The following is a 16,631-nucleotide window of genomic DNA, read 5'->3' as shown; positions in this document are numbered from 1 at the left end:
CCCAGCAACAGACTGTTCTCCCCCAGCCAGAGGCCAACACCCACCTCATTCTCAATAGTTAACTGTATGGAAAGCTATGGGGACGCGCTTTCAGAATGTACTTTTCTTTCTTCTCAGTTAAGGGTTAAACAATATGTCACACTGGAATTCCATGACTGGAACTCCAAATACACAATTTGGCTCTGAAAAGCAGCTGTGGGGGAACATAAATGGACTGAGAACATAGCATAGGGGAAGGAGGCTTAACTGTTTCTCTCTCCCACACACACACTAACAATTTCCCTGATAAAAATGACCTGAGTTGCTTTAGGGGAGGGAAAAAAGACCAACACCCATACCTGGACTGTCTTTTTCCCCTACTAGGATTTAAAACAGGTTGGGATACAGGAAATGATACAGGGAAGGAAATGTTACGCCCCTGTTCCTTAGTGCCAGAGTGAGTTATACATGTTCAAACAAATAAATACTGTCCTCATAAGACCACAGTGAAATAGCCAATTACAATTTGTTGGGGTCTTATATGTTGGCATTCAGAGATATTGTCCCATCTGTCATGGCATCATGATGGCTTCCTGTTCACTGATTGGTTGAGGACACCTGTATGCCTGACTTGGAAAGGAGGAGGAATGAGTTGCTGCATTGGGGGTAGGAATTCTACCCTGCCAAAAGTTTTGGTTTGAAGCTGATGACTGCAACTGGCAAATGTTCAGTGGCGCCCTAGTTTGAAGTTAATTATTGTACAGTTCCTCCAAGGGAAACATTCCCTTTCAGATTGCTTCAGATGGCCTTCCATGATCCAGCACAACAGAAACTGGGGAAGCCTTTGCCACAGACATTCCCAAACACAAAGCATGAAGTTGAGCCCCAAAGTAGAGCACAGTAAGATTGCAGGCAACCCTTTTCTGTAAAGCTATTTTGTGTATCAGGCCAGCAGGTCTGAACATTGTGAGGTCCTTTTAGGGTTGCCAGGTCCCTCTTCACTACCAGTGGGAGGTTTTGGGGGTGGAGCCTGAAGAGGGCGGGGTTTGGGGAGGGGAGGGACTACAATGCCATAGAGTCCAATTGCCAAAGCACCCATTTTTCTCCAGGTGAATTGATCTCTATCGGCTGTAGATCAGTTGAATTAGCAGGAGATCTCCAGCTACTACCTGGCAGTTGGCAACCCTAGGTCCTTTGCTTCTTCTCTTGTTTATCTTTTGACACACCCCAACTGCCTTTCATGCACCCTCCTCCTGGGGTTGCGGGGCTGTCACTTGGAGGGGTCACGGTGATGCTAAGTGGGAATACAGAGAGCTGAGAACTAGGACTGTTGATTCGGTTCCATCCGACATGAAAAACAGCCAAATTTTCCCTGATTCGGCAGTTTCCAGTTCAGATAGAACCAAAGTCAAAAAAGGCGGGAAAACAATGAGCCGAATTTGGCGAGTTTGGGCGGACGCCGGATACATTCGTACAAATTCAGCGCCCCTGAATCAGCATTCTCCCGGGGCCAATGGGTGGCCAAGCTGGGTCTTCTTCTGGCCAATCAGTCGCGGATGAGTGTGTGAGCCCGGCCGCTGCACGGCCTGGGGAGAGAAAGAGAGAGTGTCTGTGTGTGTGAGAGAGAGATCCCCATCAGGGGGGGCCTGTGTGTGGTCCCAGGTTGCTGCGCAGCCCGGGGGGGAGAGAGTGTGTCTGTGTGTGTGAGAGAGAGTTCCCCATGTGGGGGGTGCATGTGCGTGGTCCCGGGTTGCTGTGTGGCCCGTGGGGGGGGGGAGAGAGAGGGATGTTTATGCACGGGAGGTTTTGCCTTGGATTTGCCGCTCTCTAGATGCACATTTTCCCCATCCAAATTCTTAAAACTCAACAATAAGCTCCCATGCAGAGTTTTGAGAATCTGGACGGGGAAAATGTGCATCTAGAGAGCGGCAAATCCAAGGCAAAACCTCCCGTGCATAAATGGCCAGAGAGTCTGTGTGTGTGAGTCTGTATTCCTTCCATTGCTGCTGCTCCTGTGCTGATCCTGTGCTGATTGTGAGAGATCCTGAGCTGAGGTGACCTGCTGCTGCTTGCTGGAATCAGTATGGATTACTCCTTCTGACCCCTGCTTCTGCTGGAAGAGAAGACATCCACAGTTTTTGGGGGCTTTTCTCTATAACTTTTTTCCTGTGTGTGTGGGGTAAGCAGATTCTGTGTGTGTGTTTGTGTGAGGGGGGAAGCCAAAGGGGGTGGGTTTACCTGTTCTGCTGGGGGATGGGCTTGATTGCCTCTGTGTGGGACTGTGCTTTCTGCTGTTTTCACTGGTTGCCAACTTCGTGTGGAGTTATCTGTGGGTCAGTGAGTCTCTCTCTGGCTGGCTCCTATTGTTTCCAATGGGCTGTGCAGCCGCTCCTGTTGTTTCTAATGGGCTATCCTGTCATTCATTTTAGTACATCCCATGTCAGTGAGTCTCTCTCTGGCTGGCCCGTTCTTCTCCTTCGTTTGGAATGTGCGTCTTATGGTTGGGGGGGGGGTTGTTCTGCTGGGGGGGGGCTTGATTGCCTCTGTGGAGTGTGATTGGGGGGGTTACCTGTCCTGGGGGGGGCTGATTGCCTCTTTGAGAGTATGATTGTTGCTGTGGAAGATTTGAATCCAGCAGAATGAAATCTATCAATACTGAAGATACAGAATTTGCGCAGGTCGCACTTATGCTAGTAACGTTATAAGATGCACTTTGGCTGTGTTGAAATGAAAAGATACATTACCCATGCTAGTTACGCTGTTTACTTACGCTTTGAGTGGGATGCACTTTCAGCATAGTTACGTCAGCTCTTAGAAGCCACGGACTGTCTTTTAATGTGTGTGTGTGTTGGGGGGGGAGCCAAAGAGGGGTGACCTGTCCTGGTGGTGGGACGGCTTGATCTCCTCTTTGTGAGTGTGATTGTTGCTGTTTTCACTGGTTGCCACCTTCGCCTGGAGGTCAGTGCGGGTCGGCGAGTCTCTCTCTGGCTGCCCCAGAAACAATGGGAGGTTTTGCCTTGGATTTGCCGCTCTCTAGACGCACGTTTCCCCGATCCAAATTTCCAAATCTCAACAATAAGCCCCCCTGCAGTTTTGAGAATTCAGATGGGGTAAATGTGCATCTAGAGAGCAGCAAACCTCCCATGCATAAGTAGCCAATGCAGCATCCTGCTTATTCCCCCCCTCCCCGGCCCCCCGCGGGTGTCCCTGCTCAGGATTTCTCCTTTCCCCTGACGGTGACACCTCAGCCATGTTGTCTCCTCTCTCAACTCCCCCCCACCCCGGTCTTTGTTGTTTTTGGGGGCCCCGGGGCTGAGGAAGCGGTGATAGGAGGAAGCAAAATGTAGAGGAAAGGGCGGGCAGTTCTGATCTTACTAGGAAGTAAGAGCCGCGGTGGGGCTTTGCTCCCAAGGTAAAGCGGAGCGAATTGTAAACAACGTCGCCTTTTATCAGTCCGCAACAATGGGAGGTTTTGCCTTGGATTTTCCGCTCTCTAGATGCACATTTTCCCCATTTAAATTCTCAAATCTCAACAATAATTCCCCCTGCAGAGTTTTGAGAATTTGTCTGGGGGAAATGTGCATCTAGAAAGCGGAAAATCCAAAGCAAAACCTCCTGTGCATAAATAGCCAACGAGAAACAATGGAAGGTTTTGCCTTGGATTTGCCGCTCTCTAGATGCACATTAAGGATTGCCTGCTCCCATTCATTCCAATGGGCGGATGGGGGGACCCCTTCCAGACCCCATAACTCAGGACCCCCTGACCCAATCTTAACCAAACTTGGGGGGTTCTTGCAAGTAGGGTCCCTCCAAGCTACCCTGAAAGTTTGGGACCTCTACCTCCAAAAATGCCCCCCCCCCCGAGCCACGGAAAGCCGCAAACATGCTTAAATGGCTTTATTTGGCTGAATTTATTCAGGAATGCCGAATTCCATGCCGAATTCCACGGATCCAAACAGGGCGAGTTCAGACTTTAGCATTTCCCGAATAAAAACGGGCCGAATTTTGCCGAATCTGAATTTTACTGAATTGTTTTCCCCAACAGCCCTACTGAGCACCCCTGTAGACCCTGGTCACATTCCTGGGAGCAGGAACTATCAGATCATAAAGAGACAAGGCATTCCCTTTGTTCTCACACAAATGTACACAGAGAACATACTGCAGTTCTGCTGAACTGTGACTGTGGAATTCATTTGACTGTCCTGGCAAGTCCATATTGTTGGAGTGAGAGCGACTCAGCATGCCTGGACATTGGGGGGTGCTAATTTACTCTAAGTGTGTAGGTGTTATCTCTTGAATGGGATGCTCCTCTTTGTCTGAACCTGGGGACTGCCCTCTGACCCCTCCTCCTTCTCTCTCAGTAGCCATTGTCTCTCACCCCTTTCCACATGGACCTGCATGGAAGCAGACATTTCTACAGGTCTCTCCTGTAGAAACAATATATCATACTTGCACACACATGACGCTGGATTAGTTAGCCACTTTTATAGGGATAATGTATTCTTTAGATTAGGCTTTCTATTTCTTTTATCAACTGCAACAAGAATGTGAACAGAATCTACTTGAATAAATGTAAGTTTTACTTTTTTGCAATTTACTTCTTGGGAAGATGATTTTTACTGCACTCAGTATCACGCTTCCATGACTGGGCAAACTCTGCTATATTAACCAAATATATAAACCCAATACATATGTCATTTCCCCTGCCCCAGGATGTTACCTGCACAGGAATGGGAAGCAGATGTCAAGCTTCTGGCCTCGTCCTGACCCCACACCCACCCCACACCCACACCCACACACTCCTCCCACCATGGGAAAAAAGGGAAGGGTTCACCTTGCAAGTTATGGGGACTTTTTGAATGCAAGTAAATGGGGGCTCTCCCGGTTCTGCTACTAATTTATCTCTGGGATGCGAGGTGCAGAAGGGAGCCCATGCAAGACCGAAGCCCACAAATGAACTCTATCCCGAGGACAATTCCATGCCGCGTAGAATAATACCTGCAAATTGTAACTGTGGATTAAAAGAACGGAATTTTTTACAATGCCAGTCACCTTGCCTTGTTACAAGCATCCATTTGAGCAAAGCAACCAGACATAATGGCAAAAGAAGAAAAGAGCAAATACATCTATGTATTCCAACACACTTCCAACACACACCTTTCGGCACCAAGCTTGTTTACCTGAGATTGTGCATTGACGTTGGCCCCGTTCGTAACCAGCACCTTCACCACTTCGGTCTGCCCCGCCAGAGATGCTATGTGCAAAGCTGTGTTTCCTTTCTGAAATGAGAGAAGGGCATGGCATGTGAAAAGCTTCCCCCGCTCTCGAGCGTCGTGATCAGAAGGAAGGCCCGGCTGAATATGCCGACAGCACAGCAGAGGCAGTTTTACAGTTGGGAGTTCAATATGCGATCAGTCACAGCCCAGGCTTCCGAACTATTTTGGAGAGGCCCCAGAGAGAAATTTAGGCCAAGGGAAGCATGCATTTCATTTCCCCGTCAGCCTACAAGCAGGTACAGCCCTATCATTTGACAGAGTTAAAGCAGGGGATCTAGGAAGGGATTTCCGTCTGCAGAGGGGAAATTCCTTGCCCTTTTTCTCCAAATGCTGCCCCAAATGCCCCTTGAGATGTTGCTCCTAGGGAACCCCCAGGAAGACCATGAGTTGGACATGGACGTCTGCAGTGGGACGGGCAAATCACTGAAAATCATACCTCCTTCCACCATTTGCAGGAATCCCCTGTAGGATCCAACTCAGTGATTGACCAGAGATTGCAAAGGGACGTAAGCTAGTGCACAGAGTGAGAACGGCTGCCCATGGACATGAACTTTATGATGTACAATACAACCACAGTCCCTTACTCAGCTAACTGGAAGTAAGTTTTAGGATTAAATCCTTTTTGAGGCACAGCAGCAAAAATCAGCATCAGACCTTAGAATAATATAATTCTAAATTTTAGGAGACAATATAATCATGTATGCTAGAAAAAGTTGTTCGGTACTGAAGGCTACAAGAAACATACATAATGGGACAGTAGCTGATCTGCATATTTTAATCTGGATTTCCATTAAAATAATTTCCATACTGAGGGTGACCCAAATGTGACAGATTTGTGCAGAAGACGGAATTGGAGAAGGCTCAGCCCTTTGCATGGCAAGGTGACAGGATTTTTCCTTCTACCCAACTAGTAACGGTAGTGGAAGCCTGTCAGCCTTTGCCTTTTCTTATCACCTTATCCAGTCTATCACTGTCAGCAAAGCGGAGAAGACAAGAACCCTGGTCAACCCAGTACATTCTAAGTAAGTTCTTATTGTTTGTCATGAGATGCACTTAGAACTATGCACATTACAGAGTATTATGTATTTGAGTCCTCTGTACGTGCAGGTCATATTCCTGTGCTTAAAGACTGCATACCTGTTATGCCCTAGAAATAACCTTTAAAACAAAATGAAAGCTGAAACAAAATGGTTTGGAGAGAGTGGACAGGGAGAAGCTTTTCTCCCTCTCTCATAATACTAGAACGCGAGGTCATCTGCTGAAGCTGGAAGGTGAGAGATTCAAAACAGATAAAAGGAAGTATTTTTTCACACAATGCATAGTTACATTGTGGAACTCCCTGCCCCAGGATGTGGTGATGGCTGCCAACTTGGGAGGCTTCAAGAGGGGAGTGGACATGTTCATGGAGGAAAGGGGTATTCATGGCTACTCGTTAAAATGGATACTAGTCATAATGCATACCTATTCTCTCCAGGATAAGAGGAGCATGCCTATTATCTTAGGTGCTGTGCAACACAGGCAGGATGGTGCTGCTGCAGTCATCTTGTTTGGGGGCTTCCTAGAGGCACCTGGTTGGCCACTGTGTGAACAGACTGCTGGACTTGATGGGCCTTGGTCTGATCCAGCAGGACTTTTCTTATGTAAAGCTGGAATTCTCAGGACTTACCCAAACTTACTATTCCACAGGAGCTACGCCTTATCAGCCAATTTCAGAACATAAGAAATTTGTGCTACAGCAGAAGTTGGCAATAAGGGCAAATGAAGGCAAGCAGAAGTCCCATATGACACATTCCTAGCTGCACTGTAGCATTTCAAATTGCAAGTGGTGACTGAATATCTGGATGTTCCTCAATATATAATACTCTATACATGTACAGAACTAGCATGCTGTGGAAAAGGCAGAATGTCCTTCCTGGTACAAATTTATGTATTTTTTTAGGAAGTGTTTTATTTTATGAAGCATTCAGACATTCAGTCCACCTCTACAACCTGAATTGGAATGACCAAGCTACAGATGCTTCACAATAATATAGTATAAAATATAATTTACCACACTGTACAGTAAAATCAGTGGGCCTGAATTGCAGGGAGGAAGGAACATCTCCTGACATGAATCTGCCCACCAATTCTGGCCTCTCCAACACTGGACTTCAGGCTCCATTAATTGTTGTCTCCTTCGCTAGCAGCTCCCAATCTTTAAGGCCCCCTCTGTCTGAAAAATCTGGCCACCGGCCTGGCTTAGCACCTCACTGTCTACAGAGCATTGGTCAACACTTTGCTAGTGTGGAATCCATGCAGGAAAACAGTAGAATGCCGAGATATGTGCTACAGACCTTTGTTGCGGCATCCACATTGGCGCCTCTCTGTATCAGCTCCGAAACGACTTCTACATGGCCTTCTTTGGAGGCGAGATGGAGAGCATTCAACCCATTCTGATAAAAACAGAAAGGAATGGGAAAGAGTGATGCAGGGTGCCCACGGCAACATGCAATATGTCAAGAGGCCCAAAGGTCACATTCCGACATGATGAGGGCTGGCAGAGAAGGATAAAGAGAGAGGCCCTTTTCACACTTGCTTTCAAATGAATTGCTTTCAGCACATCACATAACACACTGTGTAAGAAGCAGACTGGCTTCCTTGGAAAACAAATCTCTCCTCATATGGCACCGGACATATGGAATAGTCCTGTATAAAAGCTAAATAATAATAGCAAATATCATCATCAACCTAGGGTTGGCTATTATGCATTCTGTTTCTTACATTGGACCTGCAGTGTGGTGTACCACAAAGATATATACCGAACCAGAGTATCATATGTTGTAGAACAACATAAGCAAAAAAGGAGAGGTCCTTGCCTGAAGGAGCTTACAATATCAATTTCAACAGTTATGGAGAGAAGGAAAAAGGGACAGGCGAGAGTATAGGATAGGGTTGTAATGTGGCTGCAATGCTAAGCATACTTATTCAAATTTAAGCCCCACTTATGGATAACAGTCCCAAGGACAACTATCTTAGTTGCTGAAACAATGTATACTGTTTTTCATGGATATCTGAAGTTCAGTAGCCTAGTAGTAAGCAAGCAAAATATGCAAGCCCCTTGCACTGGACTCTTGCTACAACTCTCCAAGAATGATGTCAGCATTGGCATTTTCTCTGTATAATCCAATCCAACTATATAATTCAAACACACATTTGAACTTGTTCATCTCCACATATTTCACTTGTGCAACTGAGAGTTCCAGCTACCCAACACTACTGCACCAGCCAATCAGGTACAAATTACTATTCAGTTTGGGGTTTTTTTTGGCTGTCAAGTCACAGCTGACTTATAGCGGCCCCCCTAGGGTTTTCAAGGAAAGAGACATTCAGAGGTGGTTTGCCACTGGCTGCCTCTACATAGCGACCCTAGTGGTCTCCCAGCCAAGTACTAGCCAGAGGTTGACCTTGCTTAGCTTCTGAGATCTGATAAGATCAGGCAAGCCTGGGCTATCCAGGTCAGGGATATGTTAATTATTAGGTTCTAATTAACAGCAACAACTAGGAAGAAGTTCTTCAGCATAGAGAACTTCTGGAAAAATACTTGCCTTAGCAAACAGCAGCCATCGGGACCTAGGTATGGTTGTTCCACCTGGTTATGATGTAACTTTAATGTACCTGAATTCCTCTGTTCTTTTCTTCCTAACCACAACCCCCTTTTTTCCTATTATACTGAAAGACTGCCTAAACTAGTAAGGCTACTTGAGGATAAAAATAAATGGATAACCTTGCAAATGGCAAAGTTTCTTGCCATGGCTGTTAAGACTAGGTCAAGATCTCTTGATGTAAGCCCTTATAAGTAATTTTTTGTTGTGGTGTAGTTTATTATTATGTAAGATATTATGAAAGTAATCTTTGCTGTTATGGTTGTGCATTTTATACTACAGCTGCGGTGTAACTGAGTTGTTATTTTATGATTTTGTGTCTGTTGTTTGACCTTTAGTCAATGCAATAAAGCATTTAGTATGGATATATTGCAAGCCACTCTGGCAGGGACCCTTTTCACTCTTTGCCCAATGCTCAATACAACTGTTGGCACACACTAACAGCAGTGACACACACTGGGAGACAAAAGGCAGGCCAGCTATTCTGCAGTTGTTCTCGTAACAGCCACAGATCTAAACAAGCAGCGCTGTCATCAAAATAACAAACTAAAACATTTCTACTACCTGATTGCAAATGTTGATGTCAACTCCGCTTTTTAAGTAGTCGAGGGCCTTTTCTAAGTTGCCTGCCCGGGCAGCTCGTAGGTAACTTGCATTGGTGTCAGACTGCGAAAGAAAGAAAGTATATCTTCAGATCTCTGAACATGAAACAGAACAGACATTCTGCGGACAAAAAATGGCTCTTCACATTCACAATGAAACAAAACAGTCTTGATTCTGTACCATAAAGATTCCACTTTCACAAATCAATAGTCTATAGGCACACTTTATCCTTAAGCCAGTATGTGAGGTTTTTTTAAATAGTTTGGGAGGAATGGCAGTATACACTCTCAGGGGTTGGAGGTGATCCATGTAAGAGAACATGACTGCAGGTCATGAAGAAACCCCTTAAACAGACTACACAGACATTCTTTGGTGACTTTGCATCCCTTTCCGGTGCATTACCATAATTGTACATATTGTTTTCTTTCCACAAGATACTTGATAAAAGTCTAGGCTTAGCTGAAAAGAAGAAAATGGATAGCATTCTTCATTAACATCAATATATATTGATTGAATTTGTGAAAGTGAGGCCACTAACGTGGACTGGCTGAACTGATGAGGTTTCATGGGATGTCCATGAACACAGGCACGAAGCTGTCAGCCTGTGAGAGGGAAGGGAAAGTTATCATTCTGGCTGGAATTAAAACATCACACTGGCAGCCAGAGGTGTAACTGTGGGGCATGACGACGGTAACCTGAGTCAAACAAGAACAGAAAACTAATAAGGACTTGAATATGAGAATTTAAATATGCAAGTACATGGGGATATTATGGACACACTTGGCATGTTTGCAATACTCCTTTAAAGATTTTACAGGCCCTGTGAACTGGGAGGCTGGTGAGTGTACACTGATCCTCCAGATATGCACAGATCCTCCAGGCATGCACTGTTGCCATGTTGCCCGAAAGGGGCAACACACAGATTTTCAGCAACAGTACATGCAAACTAGAATCATGTAGCGCATACAGAGGCTGCGCACATATGTGCCCTTTCAGACAACACTGCAACCAGGAATATCAGGAGAATCGCTGGGATCATACGCTCCAGAGACACACAGTTGGCAGGTTCTTGGCATGTACAATTGTAACATCTGAAAAGGGTTTGTGGCAAACAGCAAAGTAACATTGGTGTTTCCACAACCCTTGTCACATATAGAACTGCCCTAAGTTATATGGACTGAAAACAGGAGACAGAAAGAAATATACTTTTGGGCACAGCTAACAATATATTCCTGAGCTATCATATCAGTTTTCTTCTCCAACTTTTCATCTCTCCTTTCTTTTCTCCTCACCTCCTAACCCCCCCCCTTTGAAGAGTGACATAAGGTGTGAGTAACTCCCAAAAGACAGACCTCAGCTCCATATACAGGAAACAGGACTCTGAGATGCTATGAATTCACCCCGGAGGAAAAATGCTCCCTCACTGATTCAGAGCAAAGCAAGTGCTCAGTTAGTAATGAGACAGGAATCCCGGGTCTCTATTCAATCCAGGAGAATGCACTGTCTTGAGCTTCATTATTAGTTGTAATTCAGCAGTCTCTCTTTCTAATCTCCCTTTGAAATCCCTTTGTAAGAACTTTCTTTTTCCTCTAGGCACTTAAATTTCCTAGAAAGGTAACATTTCAACATAGTAATCCTAATCCATTATGCCAGGAAGATTATTAATAACACAAGGACTTTGAAATCAATAATTAGGACAGTACAGTCTCACTATTTTATTGATTCCTTGTAGTTCTCCCAATGCAGGAAATGAGGGGGTTTGTGACATCATGGCTGCAATGGGTTGAGGCGCAGTTTCCAGTCAGAGAGAGACAGACCTATCCTTCAGTTAAATCTTTGAAGACACTGACAGTGCAATCCTAAACAGACTTACTCCAGTCTAAAACTACTGGGCTTAGACTTGAGCAACTTTGCATAGGACTACACTGTGAAACAGCAATGCCATTAACTAGTAATTTCAACACTGCAATTTTTAAAAAGTCTGGGAAATCAGAGCCCATAATAAAAGAATAAGCAACTGACCACATGTGCCAAATCCAGACCCCCCATAAACTGTCTGCCCCCTTTCACTTCTGTTAGGGTTGCCAACCACCAGGTGGGACCTGAAGTTCTCCATACTACAGGGATCAGCCCCTCTGGAGAAAATGGCTGCGTTGAAGGGCACACTGTACGGTATTTTACCCTGCTGAGCCCCACCCCTCCAACTTCACCCTCCCCAGGTTCTACCCCCAAATCGCCAGGACTTTCCCAACCCACAGTTGGCAAGCCTGACTTCTATCCTTCAACTGCTCTTTGGTGCATCATGGAGGAAGAGGGGCTCTGCCAAGAGAACCTTGCACTTAATTTTAAATCAACTTATAATTGTTACTTTTCTGCAGGCTGCACACTCCCCTTTGCCAGAGAACTTGATCCATGATCTCCATGTCCAGTCATGGTATGGATATCACGCTAATAGAGAGACCAAAAGCAAAGCCAGGCAGAGTCCCATTATTTTTGACATATTCTAGAAGAGGGAATTTGAGCATATGCAGCGAGTCACAAAGCTGCCAGTGTTTCAATGTTACCTTCAATGATTTTGCATTTCCCTACATTCTGTTGGCACTGGTTTGGAGGGGTGACAAAAACGTGGCATTAATATCACTTGTTTGTTCTCTTGAACTGGCACAATCTTGCAGCCAGCATGGTGTAGTGGTTAAGAGCGGTGGACTCTAATCTGGAGAACCGGGTTGGTTTCCTCACGCCTCCATTTGAAGTAGGGTTGCCAACTGCCAGGTAGTTAAATCAATCAACAGCACCAGCTCACTATACACTTTCAATAGTAGTTCAGTATAAAAAATTCTCCATTGAAATATGAAGCAGAACTCTCTTGTATTAAAGAAACTATACGGTATATCATAAATTATAAAGGTTATAATGTAACCTTTATAATTTATGATATACCGTATAGTTTCTTTAATACAAGAGAGTTCTGCTTCATATTTCAATGGAGAATTTTTTATACTGAACTACTATTGAAAGTGTATAGTGAGCTGGTGCTGTTGATTGATTTAACTGTGGATATTCAGCATACGTTTTTATTGTTTAACTGCCAGGTAGTAGCAGAAGATCTCCTGCTAATTCAACTGATCTCCAGCCGATAAGAGATCAGATCACCTGGAGAAAAATGGCCGCTTTGGCAATTGGACTCTATGGCATTGAAGTCCCTCCCCAAACCCCACCCTCCTCAGACTCCACCCCAAAAACCTCCCGCCGGTGGCGAAGAGGGACCTAGCAACCCTAATTTGAAGACTGCTGGGTGACCTTGGGCTAGTCAGTTAGGGTTGCCAGGTCCCTCTTCGCCACCAGTGGGAGGTTTTTGGGGCGGAGCCTGAGGAGGGCAGGGTCTGGGAGGGACTTCAATGCCATAGAGTCCAATGGCCAAAGCGCCCATTTTCTCCAGGTGAACTGATCTCTATCGGCTAGAGATCAGTTGTAATACCAGGAGATCTCCAGCTAGTACCTGGCAGTTGGCAACCCTAAACTTAATGCCTAAGAAGTAACATCTGTTGAGAAACTGGAGTGGGGTATTCTCTGAAATTGCAGCTTGTGGAAAAGAGGTACAAAGACTGGTACAGTTTGAGACAGAGTTAATGTTTGGGAGACGAGGCCACAGTGGTGCCTGGGGAAACGAAGCCATTGTTAAGATGGCTGCGGGAGTTCTTGCGGCGCCGGAACGCCCCGGGAATGCCTCCCGGGATGCCGTTGCGCCCCGGGAACACCTGCCGGGACGCCTCCCGGGTCACTGCCGCGTCTGGGCCCAGCGCTGCGGCGGCGGCCGGAGACCGGCGCGGAAATGCCAGCGTGCGCCTCCCGGGTGCCATCGCTGTGGGCCCGTCACTGGCCTCCAAAGGCCTTTGGCCGTGGCCGCCGGTGGAAGTGAGGAGTGGGCTGTGCGTTTTTCACTGCCCAAGACACTGAGTCCCATGATTCTGCCCTGGCTCCTCCCATTCCTGTCTACAGTCCATCCTAGCTCCACCCTGATCCACCATACTTTCCCAGGTCCTTTGCTGACTCCTGTCCTCTGGTCTCTGCCCACCAAAGAGGCTATTTTTTTAAATTCAAAAGCTGGCATTCACAATCATTTCCACCACTACTTACTACTGTGTACCGTGCACATTATTACGCAGGGCAGCTAATGTCGAAGCTCTTTCAAACCAGCAGACGCATGGACTGGAATATAAAAAGCCAGCATTTTATTAGGATTACTGAAGGTCTCGCAGAGGTTTTTTTTTTTTTTTCTGTCACAGCACAACAAGCAGCCTGTTTGACATTGTCAGCGAGTAAAAATCACCGTCAGCACTTTATAGTGGCTTCTGGCCACAGGGGGAAGAGACAATTCGGAGGGGAGTGTAGTGTGCAAATCCTACTCCCCACACTAATAGGAACCAGTGCTGGTTTTAAAATAAACAAAATGCTAAGGATGGCCAACATTTCCAGTATTATGACGCCTGTATTTTCAACTCTTTAATGGTGCAACCAGGAACCCATGGCACAGAGTGTTAAGCTGCAGTACTGCAGTCAAAAGCTCTGCTCACGACCCGAGTTCGATCCCGACGGAAGTCGCTTTCAGGTAGCCGGCTCAAGGTTGACTCAGCCGTCCATCCTTCCGAGGTCGGTCAAATGAGTCCCCAGCTTGCTGGGGGTAAAGGGAAGATGACTGGGGAAGGCACTGGCAAACCACCCAGCAAACAAAGTCTGCCTTGGAAATGTCGGGATGTGACATCACCCCATGGGTCAGGAATGACCCGGTGCTTGCACAGGGGACCTTTACCTTACTTAATGGTGCAACCGAAACAGAGTTACAGCCTTCTAAGTTCACGGCCTTCAATTATTTATTCGCTTCATTTATACCCCACTTTTCTCCTCAACGGGGACCCAAAATGGCAGACCACATTCTCCCTGTCTCCGTTTTGCCCTCACAAAAACCCTGTGAGGTAGATTAAGGTAAGAGTGAATGACTGGTCCAAAGTCATCCTGTGAGTTTCCGCGGCAGAGCAGGGGCTTCAAACCTGGGTCTCCCAGATCCTAGTCTGACCATTACCTCACGATAGTCCTTGGAAGGGTGTACCTTGGCTTAGGACTGCACTGTCAGTCCCACTTGTTGGGGGTATGGTGGTTCATAAATAAGTTGACTTTTAAACAATTGTATAGATGAGGGGGTTTTGGTAGGTACAACTTTTCACACTGCTCCAAACTCAGAAAGACAACGAACACCAAACCCCCATAAAGTCCCGACTTATTTAACAGAAAATCTCCAATTCCTAACACATTGCATTTATGTTCATCTAGGGAATTTTTCTAACAATCTGATATACTGCGTCTCCTTCCACTGAGGCGTATGCAGATGGGCCGTTTTTCCACACCTGACAGAACCCCCTGATGTCAAACAATTAAATGTATCAAGAGTTCGGGAATTTTATATTAAATAACTTTATACCCTATTGACTGCTTTTAACATTGATTTCCTCCCCTCCCCTTACAACCATCAAACATCTGCAGGAGAAACGGTCAGAATCCCCTCAGCCACACAACTATTAAACACAAAGGAACCCCAACAGCAAACAGTTGAAGGAGACGAAAAGTTGGTTTTTATATGCTGACTTTCTCTACCACTTAAGGGAGAACCAAACCGGCTTACAATCACCTTCCCTTCCCCTCCCCACAACAGACACCCTGTGAGGTAGGTGGGGCTGAGAGAGTGTGACTAGCCCAAGGTCACCCAGCTGGCTTCGTGTGTAGGAGTGGGGAAACAAATCCAGTTCACCAGATTAGCCTCCGCCGCTCACGTGGAGGAGTGGGGAATCAAACCCGGTTCTCCAGATCACAGTCCACCGCTCCAAACCGCCGCTCATAACCACTACACCATGTTGGCCCTCATGGTTCTGAAAAATCTCACTTTTTCTACAATTTTGAAAAGGTCTCCTTGCCTTTGGATAATGTTTTCTATACTCCTACTGCTATGCTGTTTTTAAGTTGAATAAAATAAACCTCTGGTGATATTTTCAGGTCTGTGGTTTGAAATTAAGGGCTGCATTATCCAGTGTGGGAAGAGAAGCCAGAATTCTGGCTTCCTTCACTGTACACACTGCCAACATCTCTTCTCATTAGGGGAAAAAAAAGATTTAAATAGAAACAAATTAATAAAGCAACTCAACATTCATTTTCATATTTTTAGATATTTCTACATTTTTATTATATTTACACAACTAAAAATGTATATATTGCCCTGAACTGGATGGCCTAGGCTAGCCCGATGTTGTCAGATCTCAGAAGCTAGGCAACAACCTAAGCAACAGGGTGAGCCCTGGTTAGCACATGGATGGGATATTACCAGAGATGACTGGGGCTGCTACACAGAGGCAGGCGATGGCAAACGGCCTCTGTTAGTCTCTTGCCTTGAAACCCCTACGGGTTCACCATGGTTAGCTGCGACTTGATGGCACGTTCCACCCAAAAACATATTACGTGACTATGTTACATGGGATGAGGACAATGCAAATATGCAAGGTAAGCCCATTGTGGGGACTGGAAAGTGAAATTGTAACAGGAGATGAAGAGAGGGCAGAACTCTTCAATTCCTACTTTTCCTCAGTCTTTTCTTGCAAGGGAAGAGGTGCTCAACATGGCATGAACAGAACACATGATGAGGGAAGGAATTTGCAGCCAAGGATTGGCATTGGGGTAGTACACAAACACCTAGTTTCTTTAAATGAAACAAAGTCCTCTGGGCCAGATGAATTGCATCCAAGGGTACGCAAAGAACTTGCAGATGTAATTTCTGAGCCTCTGTCCATTATTTTTGAGAAGTCTTGGAGAACAGGTGAGGTGCCAGAAAATTGGAGGCAGGCAAATGTCCCCATCTTCAAGAAGGGGAAAAAGGAGGATCCGGGTAACTACCAACCCATCAGCTTGACTTCTATACCAGGAAAAGTTTTAGAACAAATCATCAAACAGTCAGTCCTTGAGCATTTAGAAAGGATGGATCTGATTACTAAGAGCCAGCATGGGTTTCTCAAGAACAAGTCATGTCAGACCAATCTTATCTCCTTTTTTGAGCAAGTTACTATTTTGCTGGATCAGGGGAATGCTGTAG

General features: G+C 45.7%; 1 protein-coding gene across 1 annotated transcript in view; it reads right to left on the bottom strand.

The window, feature by feature from the left end:
* The window catches only part of ANK3 (ankyrin 3), a 301,245-nt gene that overhangs the window by 194,260 nt on the left and 90,354 nt on the right, over positions 1-16,631 (bottom strand). The window contains exons 2-4 of the mRNA XM_056849508.1: positions 9,461-9,562; positions 7,589-7,687; positions 5,160-5,258 (exon numbers count right to left, since the gene is read on the bottom strand). Coding sequence (XP_056705486.1) covers positions 5,160-5,258; positions 7,589-7,687; positions 9,461-9,562 — 300 coding nt within the window. The remainder of the gene's footprint in view (positions 1-5,159; positions 5,259-7,588; positions 7,688-9,460; positions 9,563-16,631) is intronic.

This window comes from Euleptes europaea, chromosome 5 (assembly GCF_029931775.1).
Source record: "Euleptes europaea isolate rEulEur1 chromosome 5, rEulEur1.hap1, whole genome shotgun sequence".
NCBI lineage: Eukaryota > Metazoa > Chordata > Lepidosauria > Squamata > Sphaerodactylidae > Euleptes > Euleptes europaea.
This window is presented reverse-complemented; position numbering and strand designations above follow the sequence as displayed.